This window comes from Denticeps clupeoides, chromosome 15, assembly GCF_900700375.1.
Source record: "Denticeps clupeoides chromosome 15, fDenClu1.1, whole genome shotgun sequence".
In the NCBI taxonomy this organism is placed as follows: domain Eukaryota; kingdom Metazoa; phylum Chordata; class Actinopteri; order Clupeiformes; family Denticipitidae; genus Denticeps; species Denticeps clupeoides.
The window spans coordinates 6,808,099-6,834,182 of record NC_041721.1 but is presented as its reverse complement, the minus strand read 5'-3'; the positions used below and the strand labels follow the sequence as shown (position 1 = coordinate 6,834,182).

Below are 26,084 nucleotides of genomic sequence, written 5' to 3'. Positions count from 1 at the left end.
ACATTTAGAACACTTATCCAGAGCGACTTACAATCAGTAGTTAAAGGGACAACTTAGGTTTAAGTGTCTTGTTCAAGGACAATGGTTCATAGGCAAGTGTGTTACCCACTAGGCTACTACCACCCAGTGGGCAGTGGGGAGTTCAGGGGAGTTTGATTAGAGTCCCTATCAGTGGGGACGGTGCCTTGCTCAGTGGCATCTCAGTGGCACCTCAGTGATTTGGGGCATAAACAGCCAGTAGCTGTGAATAAATGTAAATAAATTGATTAAACAAAACATAATTCTCATTAAGAATACAGAGTACAGAATACAGTATTTGCAATGGTATTAGAATAGTGTCAGGAATCCATAAACATAAGCCACAGCACCAAGTGTTAAAAAAAAAGAAGCAGAGATGGTTTATAAAGACCAGTATAAAACCGACGGAAATTACGGGGACAAAAGACAGAAGCAGGTTCTGCAAGTCATTTATTGGTCTACCTGGTAGATGCTCTAAATCTTCTTGGATTTTGGGTATATAAAAAGAAGGCAAATGTGGGTGTTTGCAGAGCACAAAAAAAATTTATTCTTAGCTATTTGTGTGTGTGTGTGTGTGTGTGTGTGTGTGTTTTTTTGTCATGCTCATTAGTTGCTCCATCTTTAGTTGTTTTCATCTTGTCCATGAGGTTTGGCAAAATACTTATATACCGGTTCCAGCCCCCCAATCACACTAAAAGTATATTGTGATCATGCAAAAGCTATTTTAGTGCTTCAGATTCTTTTTTGTGTGTGCTTAGTATATACTCTTTTTGGTAATGGTGGGAATTATAGCAGGTTAGTATTCAAACACTAGGTGGTGCAGCATGTATTTTGTATTTGTCAGGGAAAGAAGAAGAAAAAAAAGACAATTTATAGCCATGTCAGGTGTCTGGGGAGCAGTGTGTGGGGATGGTGCTTTGCTCAGTGGCACCTCAATGACACCTGCTTCCTTACTCCAATGTTATAAAGACTATAAGAGTAACAGCACCAAGGCAGCTTCCTTCTAAATAACCCACAATGCTGCATTTGAAGGTTGCAACCCCTAAATCCCAGACTCATTTTAAAATTATATTTATAATTGTATTATCTTTTGTATATTTCGTATTGTTGCTGGATTAAGTAGAGGTTAAAAAGCGTTTAATACAGTCCAGGCCACCTTCTCATTCAATGTGTTTTCTTTATTTTCAGTTATGTACTTAACAAAAAGTGGAGACCTGGACTCCACAGTCACCGGACCTGAACCCAATCCAGATGGTTTGGGGTGAGCTGGACCCCAACAAGTGCTAAACACCTCTGGGAACTCCTTCAAGACTGTTGGAAGCTCATCGAGAGAATGCCAAGAGTGTGCAAAGCAGTAATCAGAGCAAAGGGCGGCTATTTTGAAGAAACTAGAATATAAAACATGTTTTCAATTATTTCACCTTTTTTTTTGTTAAGTACATAACTCCACATGTGTTCATTCATAGTTTTGATGCCTTCAGTGAGAATCTACCAACGTAAATGGTCATGAAAATAAAGAAAACACATTGAATGAGAAGGTGTGATCAAAAAACCTTTGTTGCCAGTTTGCGCTCTATTTGCGAGCTCCGTTTGCGGCGTTGGGCGTGTTCGTGCTCGGTTGGGTAACGGGATCTGGCAACTGCGCACTCCGCGCTCTGCTCCGCTCCAGGGTGGGTCAGTGGGAGCGTGGGATGTTCCTTCTCATCCTCGGCGCGCCGTGAGACTCCGACATGCTGCTGCTTCACCTCGCAGTCCTTCTAAGTAACTCTTTTCTTCTTCTTCCATGCTTCCAGAATGTTTTACTATTAAATTAGACTTGTTTTCAACGTTCTCGCTCAATGCAGTGTAATGGAGAACATGTGTGGACAGAGATGAAGAGCGGTGTTTACGTGCTGTTACAGACTTTCCAACGAATTGAAATTAAAAAGTTATGTGTTGTAGATAAAGGAACAATTCCTAACTTACAAACTTATTGAACTGTGCTGCTGCAGGACGATTATTTGATATTTTCCAGAACTGTCCGGTTTATCATTGGAAGCATATTGTGCAATCAACTCCTGAAGGTTCCTGACATTTTTCTAACATTTGTAAAGCACACTGAATCTATCTATCTATCTCGTTATTGGGATTGATGTTTTTTGCATTGATAATCAGAATAATTTCCAGATCATTAATCAATATATGTATTGTTGCCAGATCACTGGCTTTCCTTCCAGAACACTACAGACCTCATTACATCACACCTTTTTCAGCTTACGTCTGTTGTACTTTGTACAGTGAACACCAGTAACGGCAGCAGTGTTCTCTGGAGAGAGTCTCAGTTTATTGAATCTGGCTGAGCAGCCATGAGCAGGCGCATGATTCCTGTTTCCTGGCTGCCGTCGTGTCATGTGCTATTCCCCCGACGTTTCAGGCACAGGGTGGCGTGCCGGAGCACAGGGCCCTGATCTGGGTGATGTGTGTGCTCGGGGAAGCTGTTATCCCGCGACCGGAGACCTGCTGATCGGCAGAGCCCACAGGCTCACTGCCTCCTCCACGTGTGGCCTGTCCGGCCCAGAGCGTTTCTGCATAGTGAGTCACCTCCAGGTACGCCGGCACCGCTTCAGTTTCTTTCTGCTTTATACACAGCATTAAGCAGAATTCATCAGGTAAAAATCCATATGTGTGTACTATTAGAAGATATTTTTATTTCTTTATTTTTAGTATTTATGGCTTTTGTGATTCTAAAAAATATTTCTGCTCATGTTGGGCAACTTTGGACCATAAGGCTTTATTTGAAATGATGCATTAGCACCATTAAATTGTAATATAGTTTAATTCTCAGACATTTACATTTTACATTTAGAGCATTTATCAGACGCCCTTATCCAGAGCGACTTACAATCAGTAGTTACAGGGACAGTCCCCCCCTGGAGCAACTTAGGGTTAAGTGTCTTGCTCAGGGACACAATGGTAGTAAGTGGGATTTGAACCTGGGTCTTCTGGTTCATAGGCGAGTGTGTGTGTGACCCACTAGGCTACTACCACCCTCTACCACTACCAGACAAACAAAATGGCAGAACTGTGGGGAAATAGGGATTAAATATGTATTTGTATATGTAAGGGTTCTTTGGTGTTTCCATATGAAAGAATGTTGTGTCTTTGAGGCCTAAAGAACCAGCATAGCCGGACAGTATATCTCTGTCTGTGTGAAGAATAGGGATCAGTGTGGGGGTGTTAATGCTGTCCCTGTTCACAATCAGCCTCTTTGTATGAAACCAGATCAATGTGTGGGAATTTTTTTTCTCAAAAATGCTGTAAAGATGGGCTGCGTGAAAGATGCGTTCATCCGGATATGCGTTCATGTGGTACTGCATGCAATGCGGTAAGAGTTGCATTAGCGCCAGGTCATACAGCTGCTTTCTCTGGGCCACGAGGGACTATCATTTGGTTGAAAAAAAACAAATGATGTGTTGTATGAATATTTACAGCTGTATTTTTTATTGGGCAACTGGCAAATGATCAGTGAAACCTCTGAGCTCCTCTAACAATGTAGCCCATCTGTCCATTATCAAAATCCCTTAGTGCTTAGTGCAGTGAGATTTATTCCCTGGCCAGCTGGTGGTTGTAATCCTTTCAGTGTTTTCCCAGCTCTACCTTGGGATGTGCCTGAAACATCCGTGGTGGAATGGAACAACCACGCCTTTTAGTGCAGGAGGTTGGCTTACACTGTCATAAAGAGTGACCCCTGGAACCCTGTGGAACCCTGTGTAAAAGCAGACATTTCAAGACTAGGCTCCCTACTTAAAACACCATTTGACTGAATAACTTGGTCCATTTCCGTGACATCACTTTCAGTCAAGACATGACTTAACAAGACTGAAGGTTGATATATTAACACGTATTGTGTATAAATGTATAACTGGTTCGTGGTTCAGTTAAATACATTTGGATCATATTATGGTAATTGGATTTTATTGACCAGTCAGCTATTATGACACACATATTGATAACTTACAAATGACATGAAGGAAATGTAGTCTGATCCCTACAGGGCCAGGTCCAACTAAAAGGGCAGTGTAGAGGACCAGTGTGGGATCAACTTTTGCATTGTTGGGACAAATCATCACTCACTCAATAAATCAATCACTCACTTATGACGGCATCATGAGAGACAACAGAATGCCCCCACTCTGGACCAAAATGAACAATTTGATGTGATCACACATACAAAAATGAAATACTTTCTTATACTCACATTTTAAATACACCATACTGAGTCTTAATTAACAGGAGTAACATATACATTCACTCTGTAATCACAATGCCACACATTACATATTGGTAAACAATCATTATTTTATTATTTCTAATTCAAGTTAGTTTTATTATTTCTAATTCAAATCTGTTATGTGATTACACATCACACTTGGATTACACAAGCAGAGTTTGCTCACATTTTGCTATGCTAATGCTGTTGCAGGAAACTCAGAAGTGTTTCGAGTGTGATTCCAGAGAGAATTACAATAAGAACCATCTAAACAGCCACAACATTGAGAATGTGGTCACCACCTTCACACCCGACCGCCTCGTGACCTGGTGGCAGTCAGAGAACGGTGAGTAATGTAGCCTTAAAATGCGGAGTTTTACGTTTAATTGCATTAGAATTTTACCCAAGGCTATGTATAAAAAGAATAGAAGTTTCATGAATAAGAACATTTATTAACAAAGATGGGAAAGAGTCTCCATTTGCTCTCTTTCCCTCCACTTCTTTTTCTTTCATTCAGGAGTTGAGAATGTGACAATTCAGCTGGACCTGGAGGCAGAGTTCCATTTCACACATCTCATCATGACCTTTAAGGTCAGACAGTAAGATAGTGACCAACAGAGAACATATGTCCATTGCTTGGAACACAGAAGCAATCATGGCATATAAATTGATTCTTTAATTAACATTCATGAACCTAAATCTAAAGAAGCATTGTAAATAATTAATTTTCATGAAATCTACTAAACTCGCAAACTTTTTCCTAATTCTTATTCTTTGTGCATCATGCATTGTTTGTTTAAATTCATATTATTCCCTGCTAAAGGAATGGAAAGTTGTGTGTTTCTATAAGGTTTGTTTATCATTACAGACTTTCCGTCCTGCTGCTATGGTGATTGAGCGGTCCATGGACAATGGGAACACCTGGGAGGTGTACCGTTACTTTGCTTATGACTGTGCTACCTCCTTCCCTGGTGTGTCGCGGGGACCACTAACCAAAGTTGACGACATCATCTGCGATGGTCGTTACTCCGACATTGAGCCATCTACACAGGGAGAGGTCAGCGATCCCTCTAAGCACGCAAACCCATGACCATACAATGGCATAGAATCTCCGTTTCTCACTCACTTCGAGCCTGTATGCTTTTCAAGGTGATCTTTAGAGTTCTGGACCCTGCATTTGAGATCGCTGACCCCTACAGCACACGCATTCAGAGTGAGTCATGTCACATTCAAATATGGCACAGTTTTGGGAATCCCACTTTCAGAGTGAACTGATGGCAAAGTGAGAATCTCACGCTCTAGCTCAAAAAACCAAAGGTTACACATCAATGGTTATAAGACATTCCTCTACACTGACATTTCTACATTATGTTGTTATATTATTGTTATGTTAATCTAGGCACGTTGGCATGTTAGCATATTAGCTATGTAATGTGTTGCAGACCTTCTGAAAATCACCAATTTGCGTGTGCGCATGGAGAGGCTCCACACCATGGGTGATAACCTGCTGGATTCTAGGGAACAATTGAAGGAGAAATATTACTATGCCCTGTATGACATGGTTGTCCGAGGCAATTGCTTCTGCTATGGCCACGCCTCCAAGTGTGCTCCCACAGACTGGAGCGAGGGGGATGCAGAAGGGATGGTGAGTCTCGCTCAGATGAGGCGGACAGATGAAATGCACAAATACTGAATTTCTTTTCATGGTGTGCGATTGCTATTATTTTTTTTCAGGTTCATGGGAAATGTGTCTGTAACCATTTCACTACTGGCTTAAACTGTGAGAAATGTCAAGACTTTTACCAGGATCTGCCGTGGAGGCCTGCTCGGGGGCGCAACACCAATGCATGCAAGAGTATGTTAATGCTGCACACACTAACACTCACACAAGTGAGCACACAATCAGGGTTTGTGGGCAGAGCTATACTGAATGTATGTAGCTTTAACCATCATCAGAAGGAAGATTACATATTAGAATCAAATCGCCTCAAATTAGATATACTGACCCATATTTCCCCCTCCCTTAGGGTGTGAATGTAACCAGCATGCCAGTACGTGTCACTTTGATATGGCAATGTACCTGGCATCACGTAACATTAGTGGAGGAGTGTGTGATGACTGTCAGCATAACACCATGGGTCAACACTGTGAGCTCTGCAAACCATTCTACTACCAGCACCCAGAGAGGGATATCAGAGACCCTGAAATCTGCGAGCGTAAGTGTGCGTTTGGGAGTCCCACCTAGCATCAGTGCATGTCTGGAAGGAATGTTTTAGAATCTACTCGTAAAAGAATGCGGGAGCACTGAACTTATGTTGTCAAATGTGAGTTCTGACTTCTCTCTGCTTACCTGTTATGCTGTTTTACACACCTCTCCTGAAGAGTGCGACTGTGACCCTCGAGGCTCTCTTCACGGAGGTGTGTGCGATGCTGTGACTGACGTGCCGAAAGGACAGATTGCTGGCCAGTGCCACTGTAAACCCAATGTGGAGGGCGAGAGATGCAGTGAATGCAGACAAGGGTATTACGGACTGAGCCAGAGTGAACAGGGCTGCCAGCGTGAGTACTGAAGCATTAACCTAAACACATTACTCGCTCACACATAAACACACACATGCACAGTGTCAATGATTAAGCAGCATTTGTACTGGAAATGCCTCTGTGTACCAAAACCTTTCCAAGTCTTAACCTCAATTCTTAGCCTCATTTTACTTAATGAAAGTTTTTTCAGTTTTTCGAGACACATGTACATAAGCCCACATGCAACAGTTGACGATTATGTTGTGTTATTGTTTTAAATACCTTAGAGACGTAACTTCCATTTTGCGTTATCCTCCCATTGTTTTCCCAAGAATGCACCTGCAGTCCATTAGGCACAATCCCTGGAGGAAGGCCATGTGACACAGAGACAGGAAACTGCTTCTGCAAGCGGTTTGTCACCGGCAGGAACTGCGAACAGTGCTTGGTCGGTTTACGTGTGTGTGTGCGTGTCTGTTCAAGCTCTCTGCGTGTTGTGCTTGTTTGTGACCATGTTTGTCCCCCTCAGCCTCAGCACTGGGGCCTCAGTAACGATATGGATGGCTGTAGACCATGTGACTGTGACAAAGGTGGGGCCATCGACAACAAGTAAGCAGAACCGACTCTACAGTCCACCGTTCAAGCTGAATGTGAAAGTGAAGTGATTGTTATTGTGAGACACTGTAGCACAGCACATGATGCGCACACAACCCTTCGCTTTTAAGGTACTTTGCTAGGCCACCACTGCCCCAAGCTAATTATTCAATCACGGGTTTGATTTCAATGAAAGTAATCAGGCACCGCACTTCTTCCCAAATGCACAAGTGAACGGCTGCATTACTTGCTGTGGTGTTTCTGACACAGTCTGTGTGGAAGAGGAGGCTCGTATATTGATAGGGAGGCTGATCCTAAGATTTTAAAAAGGCAATGAAATATGAATAAATACTGTTTTCCGATTCTGCTCTTAATAATTTCTAAGCTATTGCAATGGGCTTTTTCATTTTTTGTTATCTTAGACGAGGATTGAAAATGTCCATTTTAACCAGTGATTTTACTGTATTCTCTTTTAGTTGCTCCGCCTTGACAGGCCACTGTGTGTGTAAGGAGCACATCTTTGGTCGTCGCTGTGATCAAGTCGAGTCTGGTTTCTACTTCATTTCTCTGGACCATTACACTTATGAGGCTGAGGAGGCTCGCTTTGGACCGGTTTGTAATTTTGTGTTTTTATCTACAATTGTGTTTAGTTTTATGCCGCCGCTCTGGATGGAGGCATGAGGTTTTTGGGTTATCCATACATATTTCATCCCATTTTTGTCAGTATGATTTTTCTGGGCCGCAGATGGTTCTCTATGGGGTTGGATGATGTTTACCTCAATTGGTTTCATTGGATGCCTAAAGCCAAAAGTAATTTCAAAATGTTTTGTGTATTGTAACACAGGGTGTTACTGTGGTCCCAAGAACGCCCCCTGTGAATCGTGAGCCAACCTGGACAGGTATTGGGTTTGCAAAAGTTCCAGAAGGAGAAAAAATGGAGTTCAGCATAGATAACACCCCAAAGTCAATGGAGTATGAGCTGTTAATACGTTATGAACCTCAGGTACCACAGAAACTAGATAATCACACTCACACACACACACACACACACACACACACACACACACACACACACACACACACACACACATTACATATATAAAACACACACACACACCTGGAGTAATGTGGAGTGCATCCTGTTACTGTAGTTACCTGATGAGTGGGAGCAGTTGTTAGTAGAGGTGAAGAGGTCAAGGCCGCTGGAGGGACAGTGTAGCACCACTGATTACCAGAGTGTATCACTACGCCCAGGATCCAGGTGTGTATTTGCTACTTTTCGATACTCATGCCCATGTTTTAATAAATATTAAAAATAACACACATTTTGGATTGAGTTAAGATCAACTAATTGTAATTGAAAGTTGTGGGAATGAGGGTCAGCCAATTGGCATGCAGTGGCTGCCCAGTATAAATAGTTGCAGAGAAGCGGATGTTTGAGTGTGTTTTTGTGGCAAGTCACCGGCCCTGACATCGAACATGAGTTCGGTTGTTGGCGATAGACTGTCCGTGTTCTGCATCCTGCGGTTTGCCAGTAAAGGCTCAGTTAAACTGCATTCTTGTCATATGGTCCTTTTCCACACAAACACACAGCATATTTACTGGGCATACTGGTAATCCCAGTAAATATCGGCCTAGTAGCCATTATAAGGAAAAGGGACGTAAAACAATGTTATTGTTAACATTGAATGATACACTTAAATGGTAATATGAACATCAATTCTGATTTCATTTATATACATATATACATATTTTATTTTTTTGTTTTTTTTTACAATTTTTTACTTTACCTACCTGCCTATCCATTTCTAGATATGATCAATGCAATTTAGAATATTTCTCTGCAAAAATGTTCTGAAGACCTGAAGTTGCAGTTATTCCCTTAATCATCATAATATGTTCAGTGTGTACACCGTATCATATTAAACAAAGCTCAAAATTATAGTTGCTCTATTGCTCTGAAATGCACTTTTATTATTTCATGTTCATTTTAAGTGAATTGCGTATTGTTAGATACTTAGATAATGTTATTTTATGTTAATCTGTGTTTTTTATGGCAGATATATTTCACTTTGGTGAGCATGTGCATAGTAAATATGATATTATTTCTTGCTGATTTGTGTGTATTTTTTGGCAGATACGTATCTTTGCCGTGGCCTGTGTGTTTTGATAGAGGACAGAACTACACTGTGGAGCTCAGCTTGCCTCACTACTCCTCTCACAGTAACCACCAGTCTCCATACATGTACATTGACTCGGTAAACACTCCCTTAAACTGTTGTTCAGTAAATATTGTATTGTGATTTCAGTGTAAATATCATTTTTGTTAATGATGTAATCCGAACAATTGTTTTAATAATTTTCATGAGCATTTACATTGGTAGATTCTCACTGAAGGCATCTAAAACTATGAATGAACACATGTGGAGTTATGTACTTAACAAAAAGTGGAGACCTGGCCTCCGCAGTCACCAGACCTGAACCCAATCCAGATGGTTTAGGCTGGACCACAGAGCGAAGCCAACAAGTGCTAAACACCTCTGGGAACTCCTTCAAGACTGTTGCAAAACCATTTCAGGTGACGACCTCTTGAAGCTCATCGAGAGAATGCCAAGAGTGTGCAAAGCAGTAATCAGAGCAAAGTGCGGCTATTTTGAAGTACATAACTCCACATGTGTTCATTCATAGTTTTGATGCCTTAGGTGAGAATCTACCAATGTAAATGGTCATGAAGATAAAGAAAACACATTGAATGAGAAGGTGTGTCCAAACTTTTGGCCTGTACTGTACCTCTCACATGTTGTGTATATATTTGTGTATATATATTTAAAAAAAAAATTTAATCATCATTTTTGCACGGAAAGTATGGAAGGTTCGCACTGCTTTGTCTGTAAGTGTAATTCCATGTGGGGTTGAGGTGAGGAAGACAAAAACACCAATTTTTAAAGTGAGGGATGTTTAATGAACGGGAAATAAACAATGACATGATGGCCAGAAAAACAGAAAGACCTGCTGCATACAGCGATCACCAATGCACAACAAAGGCACACAGTGGCACACAGTCTTACATTTAAAGGGTCCTAATCACCCAAATATATTGGGCGGCACATGTGGGTGATTAAGACCTATGCAATAGGTGGCAGGGCACTAAGGCATCACTGTTAGTATATGCCAAAAGGGAGCAGGTGCGCACTTGAAATTCTTCACATTCAAGCACATTTGAAATCTTCATTTAGAGAAGATCTAAGGACAATTGACCCCTCTTTGACATGCAAATTAGCAAAAGCAACCATGTGTGTAAACTTTTGGATCATGTGCTCCTAGACTACTGTTTTCTACTTGAATTTGAGCATTGGGGGCATTGCCTGTGAATAATTAGAATTGACCCTCACTGCTATCTACTGGACTGTAAGGTGAAGTGCAGCTAAACTAAAGTGAAAGTAAATTCCTGGATCTGTCCTGTGACATGGATCAATTCTAAAATTTAGCTGGTTCTTTATTGCCACATTCTAAAACTGTCTACCAAATTTCATGGAAATCAGGCTAGTAGATTTTGCATATTTTTACACAGAATTAAACACAACTCAGCTAAAAGCATCAATCCTTGGTGGAGGTAATAATGTCTTTTTGATGTCATACTCATCCACTGACAAACACTGCCTGCAGTAATCTGTGTTTCGTTTGTAAATGCTGTTCAGGGTCAGAACTGTGCCCTTTGCCCTGCAGATGGTACTGATGCCCCGTGTGAATTCGCTGGACTTGTTCTCTGGCTCCCAGTTTGACTTGGACATGTTTGAGCGATACCGTTGTTTGGAGCACAGCCGGAGTGTGGTCAAAGCACGGACGACTGACATTTGCAGGGATTATGTATTCAGTTTGTCTGCAGTGCTTCACCAGGGCACCATGGGTAATAATGCTCTTATGATCATGACCATTGTGTGACATACCTCACAGACTGAGGTAACATTGCCTTCTCCATATATGCTAATTTCAGATTATTTCTGACAGTATAGATTCAACTTTTTTCACTTTATGTCATGATTTACGAAACAGACATTTTGTTAATCATGATTATATCTGGAGTGTTCGCTGAGTGTTTAATTACATGTTCATGTGTGGTGCTATTGTTTGCAAATTCAAACCCCTCCATCTGCACAGCTTTATGTTCAATTTCACCCTACTAAATCCACAATGCAGTCATTATGCATGGTGCACCGGTTCAATATGTCTGCTGCCCACTCTACCTTCAGGTTGCGGTGGGATGGGATACGCCTGAGACAGATTGTATTTTGTTGGCAAAAAATGTATCCTCTCTTTCACCATGAGCTATCCTGCCACACACTCCTGTCCTATCCTAGACAAATATTTAGAATAGAGTAAGAGAGACGCTCAACGCACAAACCACCCCAAGTATGGCCAGCTGCAGATGTTCTGTGCTCTGCTTTTCTTATTTGCATTTATGCCATTTAGTTCAGTAGACATTGTAGATGGAAAGGCAGATTAGAAACATGGTGATGGGCCGAGCTAAGCACGGGCACTAGACCTGTGGTGGATTCACTTTTAGGAGAGGATGTGATGTCTGTTTTAACACATGAACCTCTATCTTTTAGAGTGTGTGTGCGATCCAACTGGCTCCTACAGCTCAATCTGTGACCCTGATGGAGGCCAGTGTCAGTGCCGAACAAATGTAATGGGGCGGAGCTGCAACAGTTGTAGCCCTGGCTATTTTCTCCTTGGCCCATCAGGCTGCAAATGTGAGTACAGTTCAGGGCTCATTGTTTTCATTATCCGTTTCTCTTTATTCTATTTCATTTTCCCCCCAAAACCCAAACACACGTTGTCCATCTCCAGCTTGTGAATGTGACCCACAAGGAGCAGAGCACCCATTCTGCCACGAGAGCACAGGCCAGTGTACATGTGTGCCTGGTGCGTATGGTCGCCAGTGCGCCCACTGCTTGCCCAGCCACTGGGGATTCCCCCACTGCCAGCCATGCCAGTGCAATGGGCACACAGAATTGTGCCACCCACACACCGGCGAATGCCAGGGCTGCAAGGGGCACACTACTGGACACAACTGTGAAAGGTCAGCAACATAGCAAAGCATGGATGCACAAACACTGTTGAAACTCCCACAAGTGTACACAGTCATGCCATGTTGCCTGTAGGTGTGAGCGTGGTTACTTTGGAGATGCTTTGCTGGGTACAGGGGGACAGTGTCGTCCCTGCTTGTGCCCAGAGGGACCTGGCAGCAGGAGGCAGTTTGCAGAAGGGTGTTTCCAGGATCTACGCTCCCAAAAGATCAGCTGTGTATGCAGTCCTGGATACAGAGGTGTGCATATACACACACACACTTAATAAAATATATTTAATAATATATCTCTAAGCCTCAACATCGCTTTTTGTTTCATAATTAAATCTTAAATCTCATTTATAAATAATATTTTAGAAATAAACATAGTCTGATGGAAATATTTGTTATAGGTGAGTGAGAATGTGTGTGTGAAATGTTTTTTCTGTTTAGGATCAAGGTGTGATGAGTGTGCACCAGGTTTCTATGGGAACCCCAATGTGCCAGGTGGGCGATGCCAGCCTTGCCAGTGTAATGGCAACATCGACACACTGGATCCAGAGGCTTGTGACTCACGTACTGGCACCTGCAGGAAATGCTTGTACCACACCCAGGGCACAGCATGCCAGTACTGCAAGAGAGGTTACTATGGTGATGCCAGACTTCAGAGTTGTAGAAGTGAGTAATCATCTGAATTGATTTCTGAATTTCTAAAAGTAACAAAGGGATTCAAAATATATACTATTTGCAAATGCACTTCATCCTGTTAGTAAATGGCAGGTGTGACACATCTCTTATGATAAAAACAAGTCCTGCCCCAGTCCCATGCCACTCTATTGGTGTGTAAACAGAAACTGACATATTATGATGATTCCCACACACTCCTGTCCTGTCCCAGTCAAATACTAAAGTCAAATTGACTTTTTTCCCATCCCCCAGGAATCTCATAGTATTCCCACGACCACAGGATTCTCAAAAAAAAAAAATGTCGGTCTCTAGTGCAAGGCTTTGACTTGCTCCTGTAAATGGGAATAATACACAATACAATATTACCTCATGCATTTTCCTTATTTCATCTTTTAAACAACTAAGGACACTCTCACACCTTAGTACATTTGCTTTTGGGAGTCTGTAACATTGTATCATTTTCCTCTTGGATTGGGGAGAAATCCAAGGGAACCAAAATGTGTCACTTCGAATCACTTCAAAAAACGTTCTCTCTGCTTATTGGTCAGATGTGAGACATTTTCAATTTACATGGGTTGCTGTTGCCCTGGCAATGTTTTAGCCTTTTGCACTGCAGCTCCTCAAGTTTGACCATGACTCATCTAATAGGATGTTGAGTGTGCAAAAAAAATAACTACACTGTTACCCATAATTCACTGGATTTATAGTGTTTGGTCCTGTGTTAGTTCTCACCATGGAGATCGCACCCGAGATTCGGATCGAGACCACCTCTTTTTGGGGGTGCGGTGGTTTTGGTGCACACCTGAGTTCGATTACTGTGTTCAAACCAGACCAAACGAAGCCCACCAAGGGTTGAACTTGACTGAAACGGACTAAAGACTGTAGCTGCGAAAGCACCCAAACCAAATGTTGGTCATTAATATTAAGCATTTTCAACCCTTATGCTGATATTTTAGAAGGTGTGTAATGTGTTTTCTAGGGTGCATGTGTAATGAAATTGGCACTGCCAGCCACGGCTGCTTGGATGGAGAGTGTGTATGTGATGGAGCTACTGGACAGTGCCCGTGTCGGCCTGGCGTGGTGGGTCAGAACTGTGACCAGTGTGCCAGCGAAATGTGGAATTTTGAGAGTGGAGATGGATGCCAGTTTTGCCAGTGCCACCCTGTCCACTCCTATGGATCGTCCTGCAACCTGGTACATTTGTCACACACGCAAACCACACAAACACTGGGAGTCATGCTTTGGTGTGTGTTTATGTGTGTGTGTATCTTTGTTTCAGCTCTCTGGCCAGTGCTCCTGCAAACCCGGTTTTGGAGGCAGAACGTGTGATGAATGCAGGGAACTCTTTTGGGGAAACCCAGAAATCAAGTGTCATGGCGAGTCCTTCAGTTTTCTCTCTCTCTCAAATTTTATTTTTAGCACCGCATGATTTGTAAGGCTGCCAATCGACTAATTAATTGCACATTTTGCAATCCTTTAAATGCTCAGCGGTGTCTCCATTTGAAAAGAATTAAATGCACATGCAAAAGAAGCCTGCAACTCCCTCACCGACCGTCTCCATCTTTCTGTAGAAAATGTCTCTCGGAAGAATTTAGGCCAGATCAACACAGGACCTTACAGTTCTGTAGGAGAGGACACAGAAAGCTTGAAAGCTTGGCTGGTAATCAGCAGGGGTCAAAATCATAGTTAGATCTGCCCACACAGGGACATACACAATCTGTAGCCTGTCGGCATGGGAACAGATCACATGTACCAAAGCTGGCCTCCCTGTCACCGATGCAGAGCCCACATCCTCCAAGATGCTGGCCTTGGTCTGACATGGTCGCCTTTCTCACAGCATAGTTGCAGAGCTCCTGTCCCAAGAGGATTGCTCTTGCAGCGTGCATGCTGGACAGAAGCAGTGGTCTCTGTGAATTGTGGGAAATAAGGGAGTTCCAGCTGTTCTGGAACACTTTGCGAACTTGGTGTAAATCCGAGCATTCCTTCATGGCGGGATAAGAACCAGATGAATTCTGATCTGTAAAACTTGGAATTGTGCTCCCACGGCAAATACACATAAACACTACATGGAAAGATCTAGACACTTGCTGCAATCTCTCACACACACGCATAAATATACAGACTGTTAAATATATAGTTTTAATTACTTGTTTGTGGCGATGGAAGTCATAATGCTCTACATATTCCACCAGGAAACTCAGTCTTCTCTGTGTTTCGCACACATAATTAAAAACAGACATCTGCATGGTGTTGGCTGCAGCTGTTTATATTGGAGGTCTGTTTGAACATATGGTAAAAATGGGGACATCTGTGATCGAATGTGTGTGTTTTTGACCAGGAATGGGAGCAGTATAGAGCATTTCCTTGGCAGTTTGACCTTCACATTCCTGCAGTCTGACTCGATGCCTTAGTGTTTGTTTTTGAAGCAGAAAGAAGAAGGGAAATTGAGAGATTTTGGAAGAGGTCCTAGCTGGCAGGGCTGACTACAGCCATATCCAGCAGGCATGGGAATAAAATAGGTTTTTAGAAATGAAATAACTTTGAAACATTTTCAGCCCATTTTTTTTACAGCACTATAGTAGTTTTTGTTTTATAAGCAATGTTTAAAATGGGAGGAGCCAATAGTGATGATTGATAACCCTCTTTTTTTTTCATGCTTCCCTCGGCTGTCTTTGCTCATATTACCCATATCAGCAGATATCACCAATGCAATCTCTCTTATAGACACTCCCAATACCAAACCAAACATGGAGATAGTTCATTCAAGTGTTCTGATGAATAAACTAAGGAAATTGTCATAGCCTGACTTTGCTGGGTGCGCTGGTTCTGCTTCCAGTCTGGAATTTAGTGTTGGGTCTGTGTGTTCCTGATGTCTTGATTGTGTACACGTGCTGTCAAATGTATTAATGTAGCCTCATTGTGTCTAGTCCCCGTCGGGTCATATAGTTTAGTAAAAATATTTTTGTGTGTCATGTCTTTAGTAAATCCCCTGCTTTTGTGAGTTGTGCGATTGTGTCCTTTTTATCCTGCCATGTCTTGCCACTGTGACAAACATACGTTAATAAACACTCATGACATGCTATGTCCTGTATAGCCTGCCCAAAATGTTTATGGTTGTAAAACATATATTACAATCCAACGACTTCCAAAGCAGTGTAGCTGATCTGAGAGTTAATGCATTTATTTGTGTTGATGTGTGTGTTGCAGCTTGTGACTGTGACCCTCGAGGCATTGCATCTGAGCAGTGCAACAAGATGACTGGCGACTGCGTGTGTGTGGAGGGTGTGGCCGGGCGCCGATGTGACACATGTGGGCGTGGCTACACAGGCGAGTTCCCCAACTGTGAGCCGTGTCATCAGTGCTTCAGCAGCTGGAATATCGTTGTGAGCGAGCTGACCAATCACACTCAGTATCTGCTGCAGCTAGTGGACAATATCAAAGTGAGCGGGGTCACCGCCCCATACAAGGTCACAATTGACAGCCTGGAGAAGAGCGTTTCTGAACTCACAACCATTCTGGAGCATGACCCTATCAGCGAACCCCTCACACACACAAAGCTGCTCCTGCAGGACGCTACGTATGTACAGACCAACACACACACACACACACATACACACACATGGCCACCCGTATTTGTGCAAGCAGGATTATGCACATGTCGAGATTGCTTTACTTTTTGGGATGTAACAATTAATAATTAATTAATTGTTAAACAAATAACTGTAACTAATGATATAATTAACTTATTTTTGTTAATCTGGCTAAGTTTACCAAAAAAAATTAAATGGATATTTCTGTGCAGGTAGACCACAGCTTCCACAGTGAGTCATGCTCCTTATACACTGCTCAAAAAATAAAGGGAACACAAAAATAAGACATCCTGGAAATGCATGAAATATTCTTTTTAAATACTTTGTTCTGTACATAGTTGAACGTGCTGACAACAAAAACACACAAAAATTATCAATGGAAATCCAATTGATCAACCCACGGAGGTCTGGATCTAGAGTCAGACTCAAAGTTAGTGGAAAAACACACTACAGGCTGATCCAACTTTGATGTAATGTCCTTAAAACTAGTCAGTAGTGTGTGTGGCCACCACATGCCCTTCAATGCCTGGGCATGCTCCTGATAAGGTGATGGATGGTCTCCTGAGGGATCTCCTCTGAGACCTGAACTAGGGGCAGGGGTGGCCTAGTGGGTAATCAGAAGTTTGCCGGTTTGAATCCCAAACTGCCAAGGTGCCACTGAGCAAAGCACCGTCCCCACACGCTGCTCCCCGGGCACCTTTCATGGCTGCCCACTGCTCACCATGGGTGATGGTTAAAAGCACATTTCGTTGTGTCACCATGTGCTGTGTTTCACAATGACAATCACTCCACTTTCACTCCTGGAGTGACAGTCTGTGTGAGACATGATGTCCCGGATGTGCTCAAGTCCATAGCATCAATGCATTCATCTTAAGGGAACTGCTGACACACAAGAGGTCTAATAGTGTCTTGCATTAGGAGGAACCCAGGGCCAACCACACCAGCATATGGTCTCACAAGGGGTCTGAGGATCTCATCTCAGTACCTAATGGCAGTCAGGCTACCTCTGGTGAGCACATGGAAAGAAGTGCCACCCCACACCATTACTGACCCACTGCCAAACCAGTCATGCTGGAGGATGTTGCACATCCTCCATGAATGTCCTCCATGGCATCTCCAGAATGTCACATGTGCTCCTGATGCACTCACCTGTCTCCTGGTAGCGCCTCCATGCTCTGGACACTACGCTGACAGACACAGCAAACCTTCTTGCATCGGCTCACAATGATGTTCCATCCTGGATGAGCTGCACTACCTGAGCCTCTTGTGTGGGTTGTAGAATCCATCTGATGCTACCACTAGAATGAAATCACCACCAGCATTCAAAAGAGACCAAAACATCAGCAAGAAAGCATAGGAACTGAGAAGTGGTCTGTGGTCACCGCTTGCAGAACCACGCCTTATTTGGGGATGTCTTGCTAAAATTTCCACCTGTTGTCTACTCCATTTGCACAACAGCATGTGAAAGTGGACTGTTTTCAACGAAATGTGATTGACTTGGAGTTACAAGTGTTCCCGTTATTTTTTTGAGCAGTGTACTTAGTCACTTGGCTGAAAGCTTCAGCAGTAGCCAGTTGCCAGGATACAACTGCATTTGCAGTTGTCTTTTGAAGTTCCAAATATTGGGTGGGGTGGTGAGTTTGAGAGAGCACTTCATCCATGAAAAGAGGACTCTCTCAAAAAACTGATTTATCAAACACATTTCACTTCCTCCTGCTACAAAAATTCTAAATATGTTTCTTGCATTGGAATCTTCCAAATGCCCTACATTTTAGTCTCCATAACCACAGTAGGAATAATTATAATGTAATAATGTTGTCTCTTCCAGAGCTCTTGTTGCACGTTTGACTCAGTCTTTAAACCACACTGATTTTACTTTGGAAGCAGTCTCTGAGAACCACAACAGAACCAAGATCAAACTAGACTCTGTAAAGGATGATGCTCAAAAACTGGATCAAACAATCAAAGACCTGCAGGAGCAAGTGGAACTTGTGAAGAACTCTGACATAAGAGGTATGTACTGATAATGGAATGTCCACAAATGGCCCAGAACATCATTTGCTCTTAACATCTGAACAGCAACAAGTGTTTCATTGAGGCCAAGCTGCTTGAGTCTTTTATGACTCAAAAGTTCTTTACATTAACGTTTCACTTTTCATATATTTTCATGCATTTGTCTGATTAGTGCCTCAAGCAGCTGTTGATGTACATGACATTGGATCTATCAAAATAAATCAGATATTGACAATCACATAATGACAATCAAATATTCTCTCATATTGACAAAGATAATGTGGCAGTTGTACTAGTAATAGCACATGGAGTTTTAGTTTGGAATGTGTGTTGAATGATTTGCATGCTTCATAATTCATATGAAGTAGGAAAAGTGGTCCTTTGTGGTCTGAGGTCTAATTTGTATGTGTATTGATATCTCATTCATTGTCACAGAAGAACCAACCATTGATTCATACTAAAGCATCTGTATTAACATAAAGTGAGATGAGCACAGCACGTTTTGATCCTGAAACCTGTAGGACAGAAGAGTTTAGCACCAAAACCTAATCCATGCAAACACTTCACTGATTTTTGTCTGGACAGGAGCGACTGATAGTATTACCAAGTATTACCAGCACTCCATCATGGCAGAGGTGAAGGCCAACAGAAGCACTGATGGGCCGGGCAGCACAGTGCAGCAGTCTGCCGGCCTGCGCCAAACAACAGAGGACATACTGAAGCACTCAAAGGAGAACTTTGAGAAGAGACTTGAGCAGAACGCTCAGAAAATGAATGAATTTGCCAGTCAGCTTGAGGCCCTCAACCTTTCCAAACTTAGTGACGAGGTTAGTATACATATACAGTGGGTCAAAAAAAGTATTTGGCAGCCACCCATTGTGCAAGAGGTTCCACTTAAACAGATGTGAGATTTCTTTATTTTCATCATATGTGAGAGACCGAATGTAAAAAAAAAAAAAAACAAGGAAATCAAATTGTATGTTTTTTAAAGAATTTATATATATATATATAATGGTGCAGAAAATAACAACAACATAATCACATACATAATCACATCCATAATCACATACAGTATGTCTGTATGTGACAAGCCCTACATTTGACATGCCCCACACTTGACCCTTCTGAACATAGGGAAAAAAAAACTCTACACAAAAAAACTCTAGGAGAGAGAAAAAAGAAAGGAAGAAACCCTGGGAAGGAGTGATACAGAGTGGGAGGCCCTTCCAGGGTAGAGTGAACCTGCAAATGGTGTCAGTGCAGGGTTGGTGATGATTTGTTCAAGATAAGAAAAAAGTCAAACATGTTTAGTGGTGGAAGAGTCCAAAGTAAAGAACATCTGTCTATGTTTGGAGGTACAGGACAGTGCAGAGTAGGTTTTAGTCCAGTGTCATGGTGAACATTATGTGTCCATTATAATGAAACTGGTTCATTTGAAGATCCCTGAAGCTTTAGCCATTACGGTGGTGCTGACTGTGGTGGCCCTCTGGTTCGTTTCATGCTAAGTCGTGTCGTTAGCAGTTGCCAGGAACCAGTAATAAGTATTTAACACCAACAAACAGGCAATAATTCTGGCCCTCACAGACCTGTTACTTCTTCTTTAAGAAGTTCCTTCACTCGTTACCTGTATTAACAGCTCCTGTTTGAACTTGTTATCTGTATAAAAGACACCTGTCCACACCTTCAATCAGTCAGTCCCCCAACCTCCACCAGTGTCCTCAGAGAGCTGTCTGAGGACACTAGGGACAAGATAGTACACCAGCACAAGACTGGGATGAGTCAATCTACAAGCAGCTTGGTGAGAAGAGATCCACTGTTGAAGCAAATATTGGAAAATAGAATCACTGACAATCTCCATCGACCTGGGACTCCATGCAAGATCTCACGTAATGGGTGAGAACGGTGATCACCTAATGATCTTGAGAACGTAGACTTCAGGAGACATTCCCCAAAACTGCTCCCCCTCACCATATCAGACAGCCAAGTGCTTCTGTGGAGCTCTTCAAGTTCCTGGCTACCGCCATCTCTCAGGACCTGAGGTGCGAGACATCTTCTCCATCCTCAAGAAGACCCAGCAGAGGATGTACTTCTTTCACAGTCTGGAATGGAGCAACCACCAAACAGGACAGGGTCAGAGTGCAACAGACTGTACGGATGACAGAAACGTTTATTGGTGCCCCCTGCCCTCCATCCAGGACCTGTTCCTCTCAAGAAAACAGGAAATGGACAGGCAAGATCATCACAGATCCCTCACACCCTGGACATTTTGATCTGCTGTCTTCTGCCAGATGATACAGAACTCTTCAGACCAGGACCAGTCGACACAGCAACAGTTTCTTAAATCTTGCCATCACCCTCCTAAACAACTGAAGGGTTACCAATTGCACTTTATGTACATCTGTTATCTCTGTAGTCTTTGTATTTGGTGTATAAAATATTATATTGTATATTGTCATTGTTTTTATTCTATCGTGCTTGAGAGACAGCATCGACCGGTTTCAAATTCCTTACTTGGTTAATAAACACGATTCTGATTCTGATCAGGGTGATACAGAGGAGGAATGGGAGAATGTCATGGGAAATGTACCTATGATGAAAATTACAGCCCTCTCTCATCATTGTATGTGGGACAACTTGCTCAATCGTTGGCTGCCAAATACATTTTATTTTGCACCACTGTATGCATAGCTATCTAACTTTGAATAACCCACCTTGTTTACATGGTAAAAACTTTATTTATATCTGTATGTGCATATTTACAGGTGTGCGGAGACTCTCAGGATACCGAAGGGTGTGGTCCTTGTGGAGGTATAGGGTGTCAGTCAGAAGACAGACAGTCACACTGCGGTGGAGAAGGGTGTGGTGGGGTGCTCACCACAGCAAAGGATGCTCTGACCAAAACCAAAGACTTTGACAGAGAAATCACACAAGGCCTGGAGGAAGTACACAAGCTTAACAAAATGGTGGGTGGTCCATGATGAAAGGCTTCTGATCGACGAATCAGCAGCTAGTGTTGTTTATAAGCGGTGTCAGTCGCTAGCTCAGTTCGGGTACAACTGTAAATGCTGAAAAGGCGTATATATTGTATATAGTGACGCTGATACTGTTGGGACCCCTTCAAAATCCCCGGCTGGTACAGTGCTGTGCAAACGTTTTCAACAAGCCATTCTCAGGGGAAACAGGGAGACAAAGTACACTGCACTGAAAATCGATTTTTGATTCAAATTTAGAGGATATTTGGAGGCGATCAGGAGAGAGCTGTGGCAGTGGGTGTAGAACATAGTGGAGGCTCTGTGGTTTGGGGCTGAATGTGATTGAAAACCAGCAATACCAAATATTGACATGAAAGCTTGTTAAATTACTATTCTATCTCTCTTTTGAGCACTGTATTTACAGTATTACATGGTGCAATAAATTATTGTCCCTGTTGTGTCATTGTCCCAGGTGAATGATGTCATGTGTGTGTGTTTGCAGGTCACAGAGGCTCGTATACGTGCTGATATTGCCAGAAACAGTGCTCATGATGTTATTCTGAAAGCCATCCAAAGCAAAGAGAGGGTGGAGCTAAACAACCAGGAGCTTCGTGAGCTTATCCAACAGATACGAGACTTCCTTACAAGTATGACCACAGAGAACAACAGTGACAGAAATCTCATGACTTGTAATAATGCTGAGAAGGCAGAGGCCTAATTTATGATAGGTTTTTCTGATGATTAAAAATATATATGTAATTTTCCCCAATTTAATTAGTTAAATAAACTCACTCACATGACAATAACGGCGCATAAAAGAACTGTCTACATATTCAGAGGTGTTTTGTGGGTGTAAAATATGGTAAACCAGTCAGTATGGCATGTCACCTCGAAAAGGGCAGGGACGGATGACCTATGGCAGAAATGGTGCCGTAAAGTAGATTAGTTTTCAGCCGACCTGAACATACACAGTAGAACAATGTTCAAAAAACAGCATTCCGATTAGCATGAAACACGTATAAAAGTAGTTTGAGTAAGAGATAAGTAAATGAGGCAAGAAAATGGCAAGCATGCCTCCAGACAATACAAGGTGGAGGTGGAGAAATTGCAGTGTCATAAAAAGAAGCACCATTTTATGGCGCTGCCTGATTGCAAACATGCAAATGAGTTGTCAGATGGTGAAGTAAACATGCATAGAGTTTATATCAAACTTTGCTATTTAAGAAATTATGATTTTATGTATTTAAATGTGGGCTAGTTTTGATACAACACTGCTTTGAAATGTATTAATAAATACAGCACAATGATTAATAATGTGTTTTATGATGATTTTTGTTTCATGTGTGTCTGTCTAGATGGCACAAACCCCAATACCATAGACGCGCTGGCCAATGAGGTGCTGAAGATACGTTTACCTGTGTCATCAAGCGAGTTAAAGAGCTTGACATCTGACATCAGAGAAAGTGTCAGCGGTCTGACCAGAGTAGAGGACGTTCTGTCTCAGAGTGCTGATCACATTGCACGTGCGCAGAACCTACTGCGCAGTGCCAAAGAAGCCAGGTGAACACACACACATACACACACACCCATTAACACACATTCTCCAATTGAAATCCTTTAATCCTCGTCTTTATCTTTGTGCTAATAGTTGAGTGTGCCTCTCTGTAGTGAACATGCCACCGATATAAAGAATCAAGCTGACCAGGTGAAGGAAGCGCTGGAAGAGTCTGAGCGCGCTCAGTCTGCTGTGAGCAACGTTACCCAACAAACCAAAACTGTCATTGAGTCAACAAATGCCCAGCTCACCTCTGTGAGTGTGTTGGATTACCGCATACAGCGGAAAGGCCACAACGTCATTGTGTTTGCTTTGAATGTAATGTGCGTGTGTGTATATGTGTGTTTCTGTGCAGGTTGAATCTGAAATAGCAGACTCTGAATTTAAGATGAACAACGGCACTAAGTGGCTGTTCAAGATGGAGACAGAGGTTGGCCTGCTGAGAAACAAAGAGCTGGATCTCTCAAACAGCATCGATCACACACAAAGAAGTGCAGAATACGTCACCCAGCAAGCTGAGCAGACCAGACATGTACAGAAACACTATAAACTTTTTTGTTAGTAGTTGGGAAGAATAAAATGAAACATGAATCATATGCATTTGATTGACATGTACAACACAGTGCTCACTGTTCTGGGTGTGTCCCTTTATAGGAGCTTGACTCTGAAGTGCAGAGGAAGTTCTCTCGGGTGAAGGAGGTCATGGAGACGAGGTCTGGGGGTGTCCTTGATGCTCACAGGAGGGCAGAGGATCTCCAACAGGAGGCCAAAGCGCTGCTGGGCCATGCTATTAACTCTCTTGAAAGGCTGAGAGGTAGAATAATAATAAATTATGGCCACACAGTACTGGGTAAAGGCATCAACACTCAGTGTGACTACTGCCATAAAATTCCATAATGAAGGCGGTGTATGTGGGACACCCGTTTGTCCGTGGGTCATTTTTTTCTTCGCTCACATGACCGGACAGGTCTGGAGAGGTACACTGGACAAGCACGGCCACTATTTCTTACATACTGCCACTGAACTAATGAAGCCGTACTGTCAAAACTAATAGAGCAAGGAATGTTCTGCTAATAGGTTAGTCTGGGTTCGAAAGGGGAACAAAAGAACATGTGAGTCATACTAATGCAGAGTTTTCTAACAAGGACTCAGCTACTGCTGGACACTACTACTGTTGAATCTGTTGGATACTGCTACTACCCAGCCAACTGACCGAAGGAAATGCACCAACGTGGGGGAGCATGCAATCTCCACAAAACCAAAGCTGGAGCCTGGATTCTAATTGCTGTCTGTTTGGTCACTTGATTGATTTATTTTTATTACGTCTTAATGATTTGCATGTGGCAGCCTGTGAACAAGAGAGTGGAGACACTTTTTTCCCACTGAACATGATTAAACCGAATGGTTGACAGAACTGTCCCTTCAGGGTTCAGTGTGCCAAGAAACAAAGGTGACCTCATGCAGGTTGTCTGGAGAGTGTGTAGCTGAACTTGGGAAGGGTGGTAGTAGCCTAGTGGGTAAGACACTCGCCTATGAACCAAAAGACCCAGGTTCAAATCCCACTTACTACCATTGTGTCCCTGAGCAAGAGAAGTTGCTCCAGGGGGACTGTCCCTGTAACTACTGATTGTAAGTTGCTCTGGATAAGGACGTCTGATAAATGCTGTAAATGAAACGAATGAACGATGGGCAAGATGTAGAGCTACTATGGTGGCGTCCTAATAACTAATGCATTTTTTGCACATTTCTCCTGTTTGTGTCAGAACTGGAGAGGTCTTATGCTGTGAACCAGAAGATTCTGGAGGAGAAGTCCCAGGACCTGGAAGTGTTGGAGAATGAGGCACAGGAGTTGCTGCAGGAGATCAGCCAGAAAGTCTCAGTTTATAGTACCTGTGCATGACCCTCACATTTTTACTATTGAGTACTCTCAGCATTTAACTATCACGAGAAGCAGTATTGTTTCAATATTGTACTTGTTTTTGTCTCTAACATGTTTTATATTGCACAACATAATAAAATAATACCTAAAGCAGAATTTTTATTAATTGACAATTTAATTGCCACATAAGACACTACACATACACAATGGTTTAATGTCATGGTTGCCGGCGTGGAAATGGAGGATGCAATCGCTTGAATTATACACATGAAAGGGGATTTATTACAAATAAGGAAGCAAAGCACGCATGGTAACTCTGGACAGGACACATAAAACGTGCAATAACCCGACAAAGACATGATACAAGCAGGGAAGATTTATACACATAACAGCAGGTGCAAAAACTCCAGAGCACCCCACAATGCCAGTCCATGACTGAAATGGATGGAAAGCTTCTTTTATGACAAAAGTGTCTCTGGCATGTGTTAAATATTAATTTCACTATTGATAGGTCTGACTTTACTCACAGTATCAACACTATGAAAGATATTTTTCCATTACACCTGGACAGGGAAGATTTAAATAAATTCAGAATGAGGACGTAAGCTGTCAACAGGCTCAGAACACCAATAAAAATGTCCCCATGCTCTGCATCTGTTATTTCACAGTGACACCAAGGCTCTAAGCTTTTAATTAAACAAAGCATTTTATGTAAAATTATATGAATCTAAAATATTTATTCTGTATAATATAGATTAGCACTGCTTTGCTGAATGATGGTGTATGGTAACAAAAACACATCCACATCTAAATCAACTAAATCCTCCTGAGCTGCACTATGGGCCACTGCCTGAAATGACCTCTGTGGTTGTGGTTGGATTTTAAATATCTCAGCTTTCCTCAGGGGGCCTCCCTGTGATCTTTCAACCTGCAGGTGGAGCT

The 26,084-nt window shown here is 42.4% G+C and overlaps 1 protein-coding gene across 3 annotated transcripts; it reads left to right on the top strand.

Moving 5' to 3' along the window:
* Positions 1-1,644: 1,644 nt before the first annotated feature.
* Positions 1,645-25,298, top strand: lamb1b (laminin, beta 1b). Of its 3 annotated transcripts, none has more exons than XM_028953970.1 (33): positions 1,645-1,779; positions 2,432-2,604; positions 4,481-4,613; positions 4,785-4,858; positions 5,136-5,324; positions 5,417-5,480; positions 5,710-5,912; positions 6,002-6,122; positions 6,295-6,483; positions 6,650-6,826; positions 7,120-7,232; positions 7,314-7,393; positions 7,855-7,990; positions 8,223-8,381; positions 8,530-8,639; positions 9,516-9,636; positions 11,105-11,285; positions 11,989-12,078; positions 12,425-12,461; positions 12,544-12,707; positions 12,900-13,124; positions 14,113-14,327; positions 14,413-14,509; positions 16,341-16,710; positions 18,552-18,736; positions 19,322-19,563; positions 21,499-21,699; positions 22,211-22,355; positions 23,064-23,268; positions 23,377-23,518; positions 23,619-23,795; positions 23,918-24,077; positions 25,027-25,298. In XM_028953970.1, the coding sequence occupies exons 1-33, from the start codon at positions 1,749-1,751 to the stop codon at positions 25,161-25,163; spliced, it is 5,046 nt and encodes a 1,681-aa protein (XP_028809803.1). In that variant the 5' UTR covers positions 1,645-1,748; the 3' UTR covers positions 25,164-25,298. The 3 variants fall into 3 exon arrangements, with proteins under 3 accessions (XP_028809803.1, XP_028809802.1, XP_028809804.1); XM_028953969.1 differs by having other exon boundaries at positions 11,989-12,132; positions 12,230-12,461; XM_028953971.1 differs by lacking the exons at positions 23,619-23,795; positions 23,918-24,077; positions 25,027-25,298 and having other exon boundaries at positions 11,989-12,132; positions 12,230-12,461; positions 23,357-23,497.
* Positions 25,299-26,084: the final 786 nt, after the last annotated feature.